Consider the following 19,153-nt stretch of genomic DNA (forward strand, 5'->3'; position numbering starts at 1 on the left):
TATTACATGTAATCTGATTGTCAATAATCAATTTACAGTACTTAGATTACAATAATCTGATTATTTGTAACCTGATTACTCTAATCTGATGAGTATAAATCTGATTACTAGTATAGCTTCAGGGAGTAGTTTCCCTGAACTCCCCAAGCCTGGTTTACTAGTAATCAGAGTACAGTCATCAGATTCATAGTACAGTAATCAGAATACTAGTAATCTGATTACTAGTAATCTGATCACTTGTACTCTGATAACTAGTAATGTAATTACTTGAAATCTGATTACAAGTAATCGGGTTACAAGCAATCAGATTACAAGTAATTAAATTACAGGTAATCACATGTTAGGGTTGTTGTTTTTAGTTATCCTACATTTGCTTATGATACATTGATTATGCTTGCAATGAAAATGGCTTATGCTCATAACATGTAATCAATCACACATTCACCTTTCTTCTTCGTCTTTCACGTCCCACTTAATCATTCAACTAACTATACACTCAATGGTGGTGGGTAGTTATTCATGACAAATAATCGGATTACAAGTAATAAAATTACTGATATTGGCTCACAAGTAATCAGATTACAAGTAATTGGATCACACCCAAACACTAATAATCCATTTCATTTCTAAGCACCTTTCAAAACACTCAAGGTAACTTTCCAGTCACAGGATCAGTTTTTCTGTAGGTGAGCAGCGGCAGCTACACGCGCCAGCATTCACTCAACCTGGAATAACTTAAATAGATAGAAAGCTAGCTAGCTAATAAATAGCTAATAGCTAGCCAGCTAGAGAGCCAACAGATAGTCAGCTAGATAGCCAGGTAGCTAGCCTAATAGATAGCTAATAAAATATAAATGTATTATTACATTATATGAAATAGATAGCCAGCTAACTCTAACCCTAAACCACATTTAAACCTAAACCAAACCCCCAACCCTGACCCTTTACCGTAACCCAATCCCTAACCTTAAACCCTAAGGCAAGACTCTTCCTTTCCTAGCAAACGTCCCTTTCAGTCGTAAAGCTGTAAATTCCGGGTCACAAGATGGAGTCGAGGCAGCGCCATAAAGTTCATACGTTTGTTTTATTTCATTCAAGGAGACGATGTGCGCTCGGGTGTGGAAACGGAGGCCGAACGCAGACTGCGACTGAAGGACGGTCGGATGGCAACACGTGACGACTTTGGAATCACATTTTTGAAAGCCTTTCATTCATCAGCGGGCGACCAATCGTGCGCTTCGCCGAGGCCAATCGTCTTCATTGACAAACGTTGCGGCGACAAAACAAACGTGCATTGTCCATTCAGGCGGCCATCTTGCCAGTCCAGGATTGGCCCGGAGTCTTGCAAAAGTTCTTCGGAAGTCGAGGCCGAGCGCACCCGGACGAGCGTCGTCGCTCATCGCCGAGTCTGACGCTGTGCGTGGGCGTCACGGGCGACTCGCCCGTGACGGGGACGCCCGGTGTGGTTGAGCGCGCCCGCTTTGGCGGGCCGTTGCCGCGGCTTGGACGTGCGATTGCCGCGGATCCTGGGAAGACTCCGGAAGCGACTGAGCGGGATGACGGACGGAGGGGTCGGCGGTCGCGGCCCGGCGGGCGCCGAAGTCGCCCGACTCCGGGATTCCGGGTGGAGCAGGGCCGCCCGGGTCTGTTGCCTCCGGTTCCGGAAGACCCGGGCGCTCTCGGTGTGGGACCGGAGCGCCGCTTGGGTAAGAGCGCTCGGTTGGCGTTGGTCCAGGACTGGAACCGCTTGGCCAGGTCGGAGATCGCCCGGGGTTTGACCCACCCGGGTTGCCTGCACTTGGGGGAGGTGGTTGGGGTCGGCCAGAGCCCGGTTATCCGGGGTGAACGGGTTCGTTGGTCTCAAAGCGACCTCGGGGTTTACGAAAGGGTTGCTGCTCCGTGCGGTTTCCTGACTGGAAGCGGTCCGGACCCCCGGGTCTTGTCCGCCTCGCCCTCTCTGCGCGGGGGGGCTCCTGGGCGAGCGCCCGGTGGTGGCGGGCTCGAGCCGCGGCACCCTCAGAGTGCGCGAGTCCCCAAAGTCAGCCGGGCGACTCCTCGATTCCCGAAAAGGATTATGTCCTGGCGACCGGTCAGTGTCCTCTGTGGTTCCTGAGGTGGGTCCGCCCCGAGTGGCCCCCCTGGGGTACGCCGGCGTCCCTCTCGGGAGATCCCAGGGCATCCGGCGACGGGAGGATGAGGCGTCGACTTCCTGTTGGTACGTCTGCGTCTTGGCATGGCGCTGAGCGGCGTAGGGGGGCAAGCGTCCAGTCGCGTCCGGATCTCGGATCCCCGGCCCGCTTTGCATTCTGGGAACCGAACCCCCCAGCTCCGTTTCTCGAGGGGCGATCCGAGCGGCTTCCGGCTGCTGCGGGAAGGCGTTCAGGTTGACGTGAATGGCGGGCATCTGCGCGTTCCGCCGAGAACCTTGCGTCAGGCTCAACCGGACCCCCGCCGGTTGACCGGCGCCGGTGCGGATGACGATGCTCGAATCGGTCGGCCGCCCGTCGCCCTGCGCGAAAGTCGGGTTGTCGACGCCGTTCGGTGGATAGGCGGTCGCGTCGCGCGTCGCCTGGACGAGGGCTTCCGACGCCGGAACGTTTTGCCGTAAATTATTCAGCTGCAGCGCCTGGCGGTCGGGTGGACTTTGACGCCAAGTGGCGTGGACCCCTTGCGGGCCAGATCCAAAAACGGGGGGGTCGGGACCTCGGGTCGGCTCCCTGTCGAGGTTCGCGCGGGGATCCGCAAGCTACGTAGCGGCGGGACAAAAACGAGGGTGGAAGTTTAGGTTCCGACACGCGTGCTAACATCCTTTGCTAATCGCGACACCGTTAGCTTACTTGCGCTTGGGGATTTGCGTGGTTCTTCTGGATCCAGAAGGCTTCTCCACGTCTTTGTCGCCCTGTAAAAACACAAGCGCAAACGATTACTTCGAGAATGGAGCGCTAGCGCTAGCGCTAGCAGTCATAGCGAGAGTCACACAATGAGGGCGTTTAGCATCTTGAGTCGGTTGCTCTCGATTCCAGAGAGCAATCTTCTCCTCCGACTGAGAAACAAATGCAAAATGTCCTCACAGCGTCTCCGTCGCACGAGACACACCAGCAGGACGATGAGAAGCACCACGATGAGCAGAAGAAGAAAGCTGCCGATCACGATGCCCACCACCTCCCCGACGTCCAAGCAAGTGTCTGAAATACAAAGAAGGAAAAACAAAAGTCAAATCGCTGCCGGGCCTGAGCGAGAACCGGGCTAGCACCAAGCTAGCATTGAGCTAGCATCATGCTATAACCAAGGTAACCCTGAACTAGCACCAAACTAGCACCATACTAGCGCACAGCCAGCACAGACTAGCACCAAGCTAGCACTGAGTTAGCACACAGCTAGTACATTACTAGCACAGACCTAGACCGAGCTAGCACTGGGATAGCATCAAGTTAGCACGGAGCTAGCACCAAGCTAGCACAAAGTTTGTATTGAGCGACCAACAAGCTAGCGCTGAGTTAGCACCGAGCTAGCACTGAGCAAGCACAAAGCTAACCAAAATCTAGCACTGAGATAGCATCGACCCAGCACGTCGTTAGCACCAATCTATCATCGAGCTAGCATGGAAGTAGCACCAATCGAGCAACAAGCTAGCACCGAGTTAGTACGGGACAACAAGCTAGCACGGATCTCGCACAGAGTTTGCACCTCCCCAGCACGGACCAAGCACAAAGCTAGCACTAAGCTAGTATCACACTAGCACCAAGCTATCATAAGGCTTGCACCAAACTAGGACCAAGCTAGCATCGAGCTTGCACCAGCGTAACACTGAAATAGCACCGAACTTGCACCATGCTAGCAACAAGCTATTCACCGTGCTAGCATCACGCTAGCACGATTCTTTGATTCTTTGGTGCCTATAATCTTGAGTGAACTAAACTACCACCAAGCTAGCACAGGGCTAGCACACTACTAGCAACGAGCTAACATCAAGCTAGCAAAAAGCTCACACCAAGGTAGCACAAAGCTAGCAACAAGCTAGTATCGAGCTATTATCGAGCTAGCACCAAGCTATCATCAAGCTTGCACCAAACTAGAATCAAGCTTGCACCAACGAAGCATTGAAATAGCACCGAACTTGCACCACGCTGGTAACAAGCTAGCACACAGCTAGAACTAAACTAGCACCAAGTTAGCACAGAGCTAGCATCAAGCTAAAACGAGCTCGCACCAAGCTAGCAACTGAGTTATCACCAAGTTTGTATTGAGCAAACAAAAAAGCTAGCACCAAGCTAGTACCGCGCAAGCAACAAGCTATTCACCGAGCTAGCATCACGCTAGCATTCAGCTAGCAAAAAAAATCGTTCTTACTCCCCCCCTAGAGGTCAAACTAGCTCAGAACTCACTTTCCACAGACACGTCGGTGGCCCGCTCCGACTCTCCGCCCGTGACGGCGTTGCGGGCGGTGCACGAGTAGCTGCCGCTGTTGTCCGTGGACGACGTCGGTACGCTGAGGGCGCCGCTGTCGGGTTGCGCCGACGCCACCGGCTCGCCGTCGCGCCGCCACGTGAAGAGGGCGGGAGGCAGCGAGTCCGACAGGCAGTTGAGACGCAAGGTCTGACCCGCCAAAACGTCGGCGCTGCCCACGCAGTCTTTCGGGGCGTCCTTGGTCAGGACCGGCGTGTCGGGTCCATCTGTTGGTTGTTTTGAAAATAACATGTCAACAAAAAGAAGAACCCGTTTTTGCGATGGATCGGAAAATTAATAATCAGAATCCATTTCATTTCTAAGCACCTTTCAAAACTCTCAAGGTCACTTAACAGTCACAGGATAAGTTTTTCTTAGCTATCTATTAGATAGCTAATAGCCAGCTAGATAGCAAGCCAGATATTCAGAAAGCTAGATAGATATTGGCGATTACCTAGCTAATAGCTAGCTAGCCAGCTATCTATATGCTATCTATCTATCTATTAGCTATCTATTCGATAGCTAGCTAGCTTTCTATCTTTTTAAACTATTCCGGGTTGAGTGAACGCTGGCGCGTGTGGCTGCCGCTGCTCACCCACAGAAAAAACTTATCCCGTGACTGTAAAGTGAACTTGAGAGTGTCAAAAGGCGCTTAGAAATAAAATGTATTGTTATTATGATTAAAATCAAGTGTTAAAAACCCACAGAAGACGGTGAGACTCCTCGTGGCGGCGAGGGCGCTGACGGGGTTGCTAACGGTGCAGGTGTAATCCCCGGCGTCGCCGCGGCGACCCGGGTTGATGACCAAGGAACCGCCGGCGATGGCGATCCTGCCGTCTTCTGCGACGGCCGTCCCGTCCTTCCCCCACTGGAAGGTGAGCTCGCTGCCGCCCGAGGTGCACGTCAGCGAGATGTTCCCGCCTTCCGTCGCCACCGACGGCACGGACAGCGCCACGCCGGACACGCCGTCTAATCCACAAACGCCGGAGAGCATCCATTAAGCGTCCATTTGGATGTGTGCGGGTAGCAATTTACAGTCCAATTTGGGTTTTCAACCATAATCCGTTCTAGAAACCAGTTGGAAAACTGATTTGTTCAAAAACCGAAACAGCACTTCCCATTGTAATCAATGTAAAAAATAATAATCGGTTCAAGTCTACAAAACAACTTTTTTTAAGTGTGTTTTAACTATTTTAGAGCAATTTCGGGGATCTCAGCCAAACACCGCTTCTTACTAAAAAACAAAGACAAATGGTATTATTATTTATTATTTTATTCAATAACATGCGTCAATCACAATGAGACGCTAAACGAGAAAGTGACATATAAAAAAGCGTAAGGTGCATTCAGGTGAATCAGTTTGTTCGAGAGCCCATTTTCGGTTGTAAACCGAAGCATAACGAAAACAAAATTTTTGGTTGATAACCGAATTGGCCGAGAACCAAGACGTTCGAAAACCCAGATTTGACTGTAATGGTTTTATTTTTGGTTTTAGTCGGCTCTTACCAAAAACCCTGAGTGGGACCGATCTGGAGTTTGGCGTCAGCCCCGTGGAGGCGAGCGGGACCACCTCCACCGTGTACGAGCCGGCGTCCCCCAGCCGGGCGCCGGCGATGCGAAGTTGCGTGGCCGTGATTTCCAGGCGGCCGCGGAACTGGGCCACGTCGTTGATTTGGGCGGAGCCGCCGGCGAACAGGCCCAGCGTCACGCCCTCGTACAGCCACGTCATGGTCAGCACGTCCGCCGCCGTCAGCACCGTGAACTGGATCTCGCTACCGCTAAGTACCAGGACCGGGTCACTCTCGAATTGGATTTGGATCTGGTCCTGCGCCCGTATCAGGACTGCATGAAAAAAAAGATGGTGGAGAGTCGCTTTGTTGTTGGTTTTGGACAAAATGAAACGCCGGCGGCATTATCAAACCACACAGAAAACTAGTCGGCCAGCCACCGTGGCCGACTAGTTTTCGGCGGATGAACACCAAACCACGCGGTAGAACAGCGCCAACTAATATAGGAATAGCATCAAACGAAATCTGAGCTAGCACCGGGATAGCATCAAGCTCGCACCAACCTCGCACCAAGCTAGCATTGAGTTATCATCAAGTAAATATCGAGCCGACAATAAGCATGCACCGAGTTAGCACCTGGCTAGCACAGAGCAAGCACAAAGATCGCACCAAGCTAGCACCGAGTTAGCATCGAGTTAGATATAAGGTATATTTTGTGTAGTTTTAAGGCTTATTTGGTAGAAAATGATGTTTTATGGGGACCTGGGAACGGATTATTCTCATTTTAATGGTTTCTTATGGGAAATAAATGTTTGGCAGACTAACTTTTCACCTTAAACACACTTTCTGGGAAGCAATTAAGTTTGTAAGCCGAGGTACCACTGTATTTGTTTTTTTGTACCCTGTAATGGATTTATTTTTTGCGTCCATGATGAGATGAACGGAAACAAAATTAACGAGCGCTGCAATTATGGCGACCGAATTGTCTGACGAGCACAAGCAAGTCCCCACAACGTCCACGGACGAGTGAATGTGTGTGAAAACAAAGAAGACAATTTACTTCCTGTTTTCATCGAGCAGGTTAATAACTGTCCATTATTTATGATTTGAAAGAAGCGCGATTGGGCCTTCAACCATTTTGCCAAATCAATTTTCAATAAGCCAGCGGGGGAAAAAAATGACCATCCAATTAAATGAGAATGTCAGAGATTATGACGTGAATGATGATTTCTCATGCGTGGACGGGCAGAAAATTAAAATGTAATTTCAAATTGCCGAAGCCTCCATTTCAAAAGGGTCTGCTTGCCGCAACGCGGACACGTGGCGGACATTTTGTTTCATGTTTTGCTGGGTGTTTTTTTTCCTCCCCATGCGAGAGCAACGGCACCTTTTCATCGATGGACCACTCCCGTACGACTGACATCTTACACAGACAAAATGTATTATTATTATTATTATAAAATACATTACATACATATTGATTTATATAGCGCATTAAGGGTGGGAGGGGGCATATTTGTTACTAAATGTCACCAAAAATGAATGCCGCAGAGCTAATATAGGCGTGTTTCCGAAATTGAGTACAAAAAAAAAAACAATCCAGAAGGCAATTTACAAACATGTCATAACAACATTATACAAATGCTAATCGGCTAAGTGAAGCCTCTCCTTAAAATAAACAACTCGCACCAATTAACGACATTTGATTTAAATAAGCAAGTCTCTTTTGCACATTTTTGTTGTTGTTGTTGTATTGATTCGCGTGGACATTTATTTACTACGTTAACATTTCATTTTGAATTCCTCAAAAAAAAAAAACATCTGGATAGCTAGCTATTAGCTATCTAGCTGGCTTCCTATCTATTTGAGTTATATTATTCCGGGTTGAGTGTTGAGCAGTGGCGCGTGCAGTGGCGCGTGTGGCTTCCACTGCTCACCCACAGAAAAAAAAAAAACTTATCCTGTGACTGTAAAGTGACCGTGAGAGTTTTGAAAAGCACTTAGACATGAAATTTATTATTATTATTAGTGTTAGTAGTATTAGTGTTAGTAGTCGTGGTAGTATTAGTATCAGTACTAGTATTAGTATTAGTATTAGTATTAGTGTTATTATGATGATGATGATGATGATAATTATTATTCAAGTTCGGTTTATTTTGGCAATCGGTCGCCATGACGTTGGGTTCACGGTAGCGCGTTTCAATCAGTAACAGCAGATATCGCTCGGCTTTATAATAACATTTATCACGCCTAATTACAGTAGACCAATAAGGCCGCTCAGTAATGAATAGTAAATATTTCAAATATTTAAATGCAGTTCAAATTTATCAACAAGCACTATCTCAATACGTGAACATTATAATTTACGAGGGTGAAACGGGGCTGTGAAGGCGTCACGACCGGAATGCAGTTGCGCCAGTTGAGGAGGAAAACAAATGAAAGGAAAGTCAACTTTCGCAGATTGTTTTGTTTTCTTCCCACGTCACCGCCCCACAGACCATTTCAGGGCTCTTTTTGAAAGCTTGAGCAAAAAGACAGTATCGAGCTTTTATTTTTATCTTCCAGGGAAAAGCCAAAAAAAAGACGTTTTTACCTGCCAGTGAAAGCCCCACCAAGTAGGCCACAAGTAGTCTCATGTCGCCAATCAGGACGCCCTGTGGACAAAGTGGACTTTTTCATCGGCGAAAAAATGATGCATCCCAAATGGAATTAATACTGAAAGTTTCTCACTTCCGCCTATATGCTCCTAAAACAAACAGCTCCATAGTGGGGGCAATACATTCATGATGAACTTACCGGCGCACGTTCGGTTCCTGAGCATTTTGGGACGTGATTCATATCATGCTGAGTTTCGAGATGTTGGGATCGTGATGTCAACTTCCGGGGTTTTCGCCCCTCCCACCTGTCAACGATACACCTGTTCACTTCAAGGGACGCTCGCCCTAAACCGCGGAGCCGCTCAGGTAATGCGCTTACTTGGCGGCCATCTTGAGAGGGGCAACCCTCTCGTCACAGGCCAACGGCGTGCATTGAAACGAAACGCATTTCCGTCAAATGATCCTCTTGTCAACGCGAACGCTTCAAATGTTTAATGCTACTAGCTTAGCACTACGGGAGGCACGTGATCTCACGGGATTCATTTTGTTGAAGGGCATTTTTGAAAATGTTTCGAAATGATATTAACTCATTCACTACCATTCACAAATGTATTCAGGAATTGAAAATATGACGTAGAGCGCCATTCCGGAATTAGTTCCGGTTTTGTTTTTTTCTTGCTTGAGTGCCGATATAGCGCTGGCCAGACCTCTGGCAATGTTTTTTCCCCCTCCACAAGGGGTCAGCATTTGCCTTTTTGTCCATGTTAGTGCTTTGTTCCAGCTTCAGCTGTTGTTAAAGCGCTATATAAACCTATTTGCTACCTATTTGCTATCTACTAGCTATCTCGCCGGCTGGCTAACTAGCTAGCGAGCGATTAATTATAGAGCTATCTAGCTAGCTGGCTATTAATTACATCGCTAGCTAGCTGGCTAATAATTATACAGCTGGATAGCTAATAGCTAGCTATTAGTTATATAGCTATCTATCTAACCAGCTGGTAGCTAGCTTTCTATCTATTTGAGTTACTTCCGGGTTGAGTGAATGCTGTCGCTGCTCACCCGCAGAAAAACCTATCCTGTGACTGTAAAGTGACCTTGAGAGTTTTGAAAGGCGCTTATAAATGAAAATTCTTATTTTTTTATTGTTATTATTATGTAATGGTATTCAATAGAAACCGTTGCTTAAAAACAACAGACTGGCATCGTATACGATCCTGTCGTGCAAACGTCACGTCGGCCATTTTGAATGGATTTCGACTTACGACCGTTTTGTCGCAACTGAACCCGATTGTAACTCAGATGTTACCTGTATTCAGTGCGTCCTGGAATTCAAGTTACAATGACAAAAACCCTGGCACTTGGGGCGGACACATTTTTGCGCATATCTGGCAGTGAATGAGTTAAATACAGTATTTTTTTCCCCCCGTATGACGATGCCACACGGCCATTTTGAACAACGACTGCGGAAAATGTAAAACATCGATGAGGCATAAGGCATTTATTTTTCCATTAATCACGACGCTTATTGAAAAAACATCTGCGGATACATCCCAAAGAGCCCAATCAATGCTTTTTTTGTCCTTTTGTTGACCCATCAGCGTTTATTGATTGACGAGCACTTTTGATCAGATGCGGGATTTGTCAGGATTTCTTCTTCTTTTTCAAAACATTCACATCGGAGCCATATATGCGTTGCGGGGGGTAATTGAGCGACCAAACAATTTGTCTGGCGCAAAGCTGCACCGTAGGCAGCGTCGACTCTTAATCGCCTTCTTTCCAAACGCTTTTTGCGGAGAGCAGCAAGGTCAAAAGGAAAAAGCTGTTCAATTATTAAAAAAGGCAGCCAGACTGGTTTGGCCGTGTTTTTCGCTTCGCTTTCCCCGCTGCACTTCAACGCATCGCCTTGATTTCATGATAAACACGGACGACATGGATGGGATGCGCTGCGCAGGTACAGCGCTGTCTTATTTGCTTTTTTTTTGTTGTTTTACCCCCTCCCCCACCCATTTTCCAGTTATAGGCAACCTTCCCAAAAGGTAATTACTGAGCGGCTCCTCGCTTTAAGGCGCCGGCCCTTTAAGAGAACAGCCGGCCCCAATTAACATGCAGAAATTAACATTTCGCAGCAGCAAAGTGACGAAAGGAAGAGGAAAGGAAAGGAAGACGTAGAAAAACAAAATAGAGGAGCTGCCGTAAAGGCAGCAACTAAAAAACTAAATAAATACAGTGATAGCTTGGCTTACGAACGCTTTAGCGAACAAACTTTTCGTCTTACGAACATTACATTTGCGCGAATATAATCTTGGCATACAAACGAGACCCGAGCTAGCACTGGGATAGCATCAAGCCCGCACCGAGCTAGCACCAAGCTAGCACGGAGTTATCACCGAGTAAATATTGAGACAACAATAAGTTAGTTTTTGTCACCACCTTTCTTTGAGTGCAGACATGGTTTGTTATCGAGTGGAGTACTTTTGCTATTATGGGATCTAAAAAGACCCCACCGCAGGCTAGTGTTAAGCCGAAGAGGACACAAAAGGAGATCATCGAAAAAAACACCAATATTTGTGGTGCGTTTGTAATAATAATAATAATAATCCATTTCATTTCTAAGCGCCTTTCAAAACTCTCAAGGTCACTTTACAGTTTTTCTGTGGGTGAGCAGCTGCAGCCACACTCGCCAGCCTTCACTCAACCCAGAAGTAACTCGAATAGAAAGCTACCCAGCTAATAGATAGCGAACAGATAGCTAGCTAGGCCTTCACTCATTCCGGAAGTAACTCAGATGGAAAGCTAGCTAATAGACAGCTAATAGATAGCTAAGGAACTCGTATAGAAAACTAGCTAGCTTTCAGATATGTATTTATCGACAGTATTTATTGGAAACCTTTTTTTCATTTATTGAATGTGCGCCTTATATATATGGAAAGCGTTTGAAAATACACCCTTCATTGGGGGTGCGCCTTATACTCTGGTTTGTGTGACTTAGCGTCCCATTATCAGTACGCTAAGTCGACCATTGCTACGTGTGGCTAAGGATGTTTCTGTGTTGTCGAAGCAACGGTCTCAGGCAATCGAAGCGGTTGAAAAACTTCTGTTGATTTGGATTCACGAAAAGCAGCTAGCAGGGGACAGTGTGAGTGAGGGTATTATCGCCATGAAAGCAGGGCAACTTCACTCGGATATCATCAAGATAGCTATCCTGCTGGCTAGCTCTTAGCTAGCTAGCTTTCTATCTATTTGTTTCACTATTCTATTTGAGTTACTTCCGGGTTAAGTGAACGTTGGCGCGTGTGGCTGTCGCTGCTCACCCACAGAAAAAAAATATCCTGAAACTGTAAAGTGAACAAAACTGCTCGATTTGAATATTGATACAGAAAAATAATGAATGTCAATATATGGAAACCATGTGACTGACTTAGAAATTCCCTCTCAATGTAAAGAAGTCGTCAATAAGTGATGTCGTGATGGCCGCCGCTCCCTTACCAGGAAGGAAAATCACATCCTGGCATTTTGGCACAAAATTCCCAAAGGATCCGTTTGGGAAGACGGGAACAAACCTTTTTGTTTGTCTTTCCCAGCTGCATTTCACAAAGCGACACAATATGAATTGTTTTCGCTCGGGAAGGAAAACCAAGCGAGCGCACGTAGCGGCTTTAAAAAAAAACACACATATATATATATATATATATATATATATATATATATATATATATATATATATATATATATATATATATATATATATATATATATCGATGTATTTATTCGATGAGTTCCGAGCCGCTCATTGTCAGCGGTTTCCCTTCCTCGGAATGTCGCGATATGGCGTCACACAGCTTGAAACAAATCGGCAATCGGGCTTCCGGTATCCCGAAAGTGATTCTGTTACGGATGATTTTTGGGGAAAAGGATGTCAATATGCAAACGAGACATCCACTTAAGTCCTTGACACTGACATTCACGGATTTAAAATAGGAATTGAAAATAGGACGCAGAGCGCCATTCCAGAATCGGTTTGGGTTTTGGGTTTTCATGCTTGGGTGCCGATAAAGCGCTGGCCATGGCCTCTGGTAATGTTTTTTTTCTTTTCCGCAAAGGGGGCGGCATTTCCCATTTTTCCATGTTAGCGCTTTGTTGTTCAAGCACTAGATCAACCAATATGGATGTATTGCCTTGTATTATGGACAACTGCCCCCATTTCAAGCTCAGAAAACTCTAGACCTACATAACTTAGGAATGATCTCTCTCTCTCTCTCACTCCCTCAGTATTGTGCGGGTCCTGCAATTTGAGTGACAATGACAAAAACCCTGGCACTGGAGTGACCGCATTTTTGAGGTCAATGAGTTAATTTTCCGTCGGTTCAATAACTAATCAATCAATCAATCAATCCATTTCAAGTCTGCTTGGCTTTGAGCACTCGACCTGACATTTTTTCCACGTGTGAGAAAATGTCAAGGCCCTTCATTTCGGATGACGCAGCGTGTGGAATTTTTGCCTCGACGCGGACTTTGAACCGCAAGCAAGCCGTCGCCCGACCCAAAGTCGTTTACAAAAGCAAACACTAAAGGCAGCTGATTGATCGCCTTCAAATGATACTTGGGATTCTGATCGACAAGTTGGACGAACTTTGGAAAAAAAGTTTGACCGTGGGGGATTTCCCCTCATGGCTGGATGACCCGGTTGACCCTTCGATGTGCCGTCACAATAGGGCGGTTTTGGAGGGGGGGGGGGGGGGGTGAGGAAGCTTGCAATGGAACAGGAAAGGGAGGCGGAGTCCAAAACGTCCCGGCAACAAGGCGACGCCCGACCGGCTCGGTCCGTCCGCGCATAGCGACGCGCTGACTTTTTCACCGCGCGACGTTTGGTGCCGATGCGTGGAGCTCTTTGACGTCTGGCCGTCGGACAACGGGAGGCCACGTTTCGGCAAGGTGGGTCCGTTTGGAGGCGATTCCGAACCTCCAAAAACCTCATTGACGTTAACGCGTTGGACATCAATGGGCGCTAAGACGCGATGCTAAAGGCGTTAAAAGGGGCGTGTCAGGGTTTGATTCCGATGACAGTACAAGACGGCTTACGTTGATTTGTGTGCGTTCAACATCAGACGGCGCCATGGCTCCGCTGGACTTCCTGTGTTGGAGAGCTGCCACCGCGCTAACGCTACTGCTACTACTGCTACCGTGTAAGTGACGCGTGACTTGCTCGGCTCGTGTTGGCTTCCGAACACCCGATCAGAAGCGCCATTAACTCAGCGACTGGCAGATGACGCGCGAAAATGTGTCCGGTCCGGCGCCAGGGTTTTTGTCATCGTCACTCACATTCCAGGAGCCATTGTGTTCCATCACAAATAAATAGTTCATTCCTAAATGAAATGGGTGTGCAGTTATCTGAGCTTGAAATGAGGGCGGTTGTCCAAAGTACAATGCAATACATATACATTGGTTTTCATCGGGGAAAAAAAAAGAGTAAATTTCTAAATGATATTGGTCTGGAGTTATATGAGCTTGAAATGGGGCCGGCTGTCCAAAATACAATGCAATTCATGTGTTGATTGATATAGCACTTTAACAACAGCTGAAGCTAACAAAGTGCTAACGGGGAAAAAAGGGAAATTCTGCCCCACCGTGGAAGGGGAAAAAAACATTGCCAGAGGCTGTGGCCAGCGCTTTATCGGCACCCAAATGGGAAAAACCAAAACTGAACAATGGCGCTCGACGTCATATTTTTAATTCCCGAATAAATTCGGGAATGGCAGTGAATGAGTGAATGCAAGTTGTACCTCTTAAGTTAATTTCTAAATGATATGAGGCTGGAGTTATATGAGATTGAAATGGGGGTGGCTGTACAGAATACAGTAGATAGTGATTTATATAGCGCTTTAACAACAGTTGAAGCTGAAACAAAGCGCTAACATGGACAAAAGGCAAATGCTGCCCCATCGTGGAAGTGAAAAACATTGCCAGAGGTCTGGCCAGCGCTTTATTGGCACCCATAAACTAAAAAAAAAATGGGAATGGCAGTGAATGAGTTAATTTTCTGGGTTCTGTAATTAACTCATTCAATGCCATTTACAAATTTATTCGGGAAAATATGACAAAGAGCGCCATTACCAAATTAATTCAGGTTTTTTTCCTGCTTGGGTGCTGATAAAGCGCTGGCCAGACCTCAAGCAATGTTTTTTCCCTTCCACAAGTAGCAGCATTTCCCTTTTGTCCATGTTAGTGCTTTGTTCCAGCTTCAGCTATTGTTTAAGCACTATATCAACATTGTACTGTGTACATCCGCCCCATTTCAAGCTCAGATAACTCCAGACCCATATAACTTAGGAATTAACTCTTTTTTCTGATGAAAGAAGACAGTCCAAGTTTTTTTTTTTTTTTTACGCCAAATTGAATGTTGATGTGGTCCTAAAAGTCAATATTCTGTGGGTCCTGGAATTCCAATGACAATGACAAAAACCCTGGCACTGGAGTGGACACATTCTTTGTCCATCCAGCAGTGAATGAGTTAAACAAATAAATACAAATAAAACAGGTTGCTGTATTACTTGCGCTTTATGGTTTGTTGCGGTCCGCAGTTCCCAACAGGGTGTCGTGCGTGTCGGTGCACATGGCCAACGAGGAGCCCGTTTACGTCATCCCGGGCGGCGCCCTGGTCCTCCGCGGCCACATCCAATATGGCTCCCCGGACGAGCTAACGGGCGTCACCTGGGAGCGGGAGCCCGAAAGCGGGACCCCCGGCGGGCGAGTCGCGCTAGCCACCTGCTCCGTGGGGGGCCGCTGCGCCTCCGCCCGTCCCAACGTGAAAGCTAGCGTGGACGAGCGGCTCAGCGTCCTGCACGTTAGCCCGTACGCTAAAGCCGACGCGGGCGTCTACGTGGTCAGCGTCGCGGGAAAGGCGGGGGAATCCAGTACGGCGCGCGTCATCGTCAGGGAATACGGTGAGCGCCAGTCCTGATTTTGATTTTTCTTGCTCGGGTGCTGATAAAGAGCTGGTCAGACCTCTGGCTATGTTTTTTCCCTTCCATGAGGAGGTAGCATTTCCCTTTTTTCCATGTTAGTGCTTTGTTCCAGCTTCAGCTGTTGCTAAAGCGCGATAGAAACCAATATTGCATTATTTTTTTTGTACATCCGCCTCCATTTCAAGCTCAGATAACTCTAGACTCACATTTAGCAATTAAGTTTTTTTGGTGATGAAAGATAAGCGTCTAAGGTTTCTAGCGCTGCATTGAATAGATAGCTAATAGCTAGCTAATAGCTAGCTAGCTATTAGCTATTTATTCAATGCAGCTAGCTAGATAGCTATTGGCTATCTTTTAGCTATTATCTATTAGCTAGACAGAGAGCAGCTATCTATTAGCTAGATATTAGCTATACATTAGCTATTAGCTACCTATTAGCTATTAGCTATATATTAGCTATTAGCTATTAGCTATCTGGCTATCTAGCTGGCTAGCTATTAGCTGTCTAGATGGCTAGCTGGCTATCTTTTAGGCTGGCTAGCCGTTGGGTATCTGGCTATCTATTAGGCTGGCTGTTAGCTGTCTATCTAGCTATCTATTAGCTATTTATCAGCTATCCATTAGCTAGCTAGCTTTCTATCTATTTGAGTTATTGCAGGTTGAGTGAACGCTTATGTAGTCTTAAAAGTCTATATTCTGCGGGTCGTGGAATTTGAGTGACAATGACAAAAGCCCTGGCACTGGCGCGGACACATAAATTTTGCACACCGTCCGCCAATCAATGACTTCAAAGCATTTCCCAAACTATATCTCCTGACCTTTTTGACCTTTTTGCGGGCAGAGGCGGTGCACCACGTGACGGTGAGCATCAACGTGTCGCATTCGTCGCTGGTGTGCGGCGAGGCGTGGGGGACGCAACCTCAGTTCAGCTGGCTGCACGAACGCGACGCCGTCACTCGCGCCGTCGGCCGCGTCTCCGCCGACGGCGCCACCCTGCTGGTCACCAAAGTGCCCATTTGCGGACACTTCACCTGCGTGGTGAGCAACAAGTTGGGTTACAGCGCCGCCACCTACACGGCCGGTATGTAGACATTAAAGAGTTAATACGCACTTTGACCCCTGAACCCCCGCCCCCGCTTCCTTCCTTCCGTACCATCCTTGTTTGGTCTCACCCTTCCTTCTAAGTAGCCATGTCCATTTTAAGTGAGTCTCCTAACAAGAAAATGGCAGCCGACTGTTTTGGTCCTCTATTCCCCGCCCCCAGTCGTCGGTTAAAGCCACGTGATTGGTCAAGAACGCAGCAGTGAGGGGAGGTGGTTTAAACATTAAAGAGACACGTAGATAGTTCAAAGACAGAGTGTAGACTGCAAGGTGAAAATATCCCATCAATCAGGCTCCACAAATAACCCGCACAAACTTGATGCAAAAATCTATCGACCCAGCTAAACAGAACACGATTGATGAGGAACTAGGTAAAATGATCGCAGAGAAAGCACGGCAACTTCACTCGGATATCGTCAAGAGGCAACCTGGAAGTTCGTCATCCATTGATGATTTCAAGGCTAGCCACGGATGCTTCAAGAACTTTAAGTGTCGTACAGGGATTCATAGTGTCATTCGGTAGCCGAAGCCTCCAAGGGATCATTCCTCAAGATGGCGAAAGAAGAAGGCTACGTTCCTCATCACGTGTTTAATGCTGATGAAAGCGGCCACTCCACTCCATCAAGCCATCAACGACCATCACAAAGGTTAATAAAACCACTTAATTATACAGTACAATTTATTTATTTAATTAGAATACCATAGCACATTTATTATACATAAAATGAGGTATATTTTGTGTAGTTTTAAGGCATAGAAAATTAGAAAATTATGTTTTATGGGGACCTGGGAACGGATTATTATCATTTTAATGGTTTCCTATGGGAAATTAATGTTTGGGATACACGCTTTTCGCCTTACACACTCTGTCTGGGAACCAATTAAGTTCGTAAGCCAAGGTATCACTGTATCTGAGTCAAGTTACCGTGCTTTCTCGACGATAATACCCTCGTTCACACTATCCCCTGCTAGCTGCTTTTCATTCATCATTTCAATTTCATTTCAGTTTTTCTTTTGTATCCTCTTTCGCTTAACACTAGCCTGTGGTGGGGTCTTTTTCGGTCCATACTTGAGCTATCTAGCTAGATATTTAGCTGGCTACCTTTCTAGCTAGCTATTAGCTATCGATCTAGCTAGCTATCAGCTATCGATCTAGCTAGCTATCTATTAGTAACTGCTGAGGAACTTCTTATTTTTACAAAATACAAGATAGAAATGTGCTAAATCTGATTTTATCCACCGTCACATATTATTTGTTATTATTATTCTTTTAACTTTGTTACTTTAGGGTTGGGTGAATGCCTGTGGCTGCCACTGCTCACGCAGAAAAAATATCCTGTGACTGTAAAGTGTCCTTGAGAGTTTTGAAAGGCGCTTAGAAATGAAAAGTATTATTATTATTTCATTTTTTTCTGCCCCCCCCCCCACGTAGCACCATGTGAGCCAAGCGGCATTAGCGGCTCGACGGTGGCTATCGTTTGTCTAGTGGTGCTGCAGATCTTGGGAGGAGGCCTGGCATTCCTACTTTGGAGGTACGCACACTACGAGGAGGCCTGAAGATACCAAGCATGGCCGTTTTTGCGCGTACCTGCTTGACTCTTTCGTTTTCTTTGCCTTCCCAGGCGGCACCGGAACAGGCACAGAGGGGACAGGCTGCGAGAACACGTGGACGACAACATTTAAAAGGGGCCACGAGCGGACGACCCGGATGTCCGGAAGTGACTAGGAAGAACGTCAAGTTAGCGACTCGTCCAGCTCAACACCGCCACCTGCTGGCCAACACTTGACATCGACCCTTACGAGTTACTTGGGTTCGCCAAAGCCAAACCCGCCGAGAAACCAGAAACAAGACACGAAAAATGAAACGTTGACATACTTAAAAATAAAATTATATTCTTCGATGTCTTTTTGTCACGATACATTGAGAGAAAAGTGTCCACATTGTCCCCATTCAATGTCCACAAATTCGGGGACAATTTTGGCGATTATACCAACCAGATTTGTCCAAGGTTACGTCACCAACAGCAGCTCGGTTGACAATTCAAAAAAAAGTGGTTGTACGCCGTACTTTCTTTGAAATGATAACAAAAACGTTTAAAATACGGCGGAAACGTATACTTTGATAGCTATGGAGAGGATTTACCAAGAAGCCACTAAAATGACGCCTCTAAAGTTTGAAAACAAACCGTAGTGTGAGATCAAATTCAAATTCGTTGAAATGTCAGGGATGATTCTTGTTCGGACCACTAGAGGGCGAACGCGTCACACGTGTATGATGTCTAGAAATAGGCCTGATTTTTTTCATTTCACTTTTTTTTTAACTTTTAAACCAATTTACTGAATAAAAAAAAACCCTTAACACATTTTGAATTTTGAATCAACGTGAAAACATAAAATTGAGGAGTGAAAAGAACAACATGAATGCATTATTGCGAATTATTGTGCACAGAGTTAGTGAGTGCTAACTTTGACTTTCCCTGTGGTTCCTCTGGTCTGATGATCAGCTGTCACTCATTTGCTTTTCATATTAATAATGCTA

The 19,153-nt window shown here is 46.4% G+C and overlaps 2 protein-coding genes across 2 annotated transcripts; one reads left to right on the forward strand and one right to left on the reverse strand.

Moving 5' to 3' along the window:
* Positions 1-1,065: 1,065 nt before the first annotated feature.
* Positions 1,066-16,458, reverse strand: LOC148897249 (uncharacterized). Its single transcript, XM_088999209.1, has 9 exons — positions 16,332-16,458; positions 8,751-8,856; positions 8,548-8,608; positions 5,953-6,288; positions 5,152-5,415; positions 4,386-4,673; positions 3,072-3,185; positions 2,838-2,899; positions 1,066-2,746 (listed from the first exon to the last, which is right to left on the reverse strand). The coding sequence occupies exons 2-9, from the start codon at positions 8,790-8,792 to the stop codon at positions 1,397-1,399; spliced, it is 2,517 nt and encodes an 838-aa protein (XP_088855335.1). The 5' UTR covers positions 8,793-8,856; positions 16,332-16,458; the 3' UTR covers positions 1,066-1,396.
* Positions 13,325-18,515, forward strand: LOC148897250 (uncharacterized). The gene is made up of 6 exons (XM_088999210.1): positions 13,325-13,483; positions 13,657-13,734; positions 15,130-15,492; positions 16,355-16,594; positions 18,047-18,146; positions 18,237-18,515. Exons 2-6 carry the CDS (start codon positions 13,665-13,667, stop codon positions 18,295-18,297), a joined length of 834 nt encoding a protein of 277 aa, XP_088855336.1. The 5' UTR covers positions 13,325-13,483; positions 13,657-13,664; the 3' UTR covers positions 18,298-18,515.
* Positions 18,516-19,153: the final 638 nt, after the last annotated feature.

The sequence above is a fragment of the Hippocampus bargibanti genome, linkage group LG06, assembly GCF_051943395.1.
Source record: "Hippocampus bargibanti isolate YZ-2025 linkage group LG06, ASM5194339v1, whole genome shotgun sequence".
In the NCBI taxonomy this organism is placed as follows: domain Eukaryota; kingdom Metazoa; phylum Chordata; class Actinopteri; order Syngnathiformes; family Syngnathidae; genus Hippocampus; species Hippocampus bargibanti.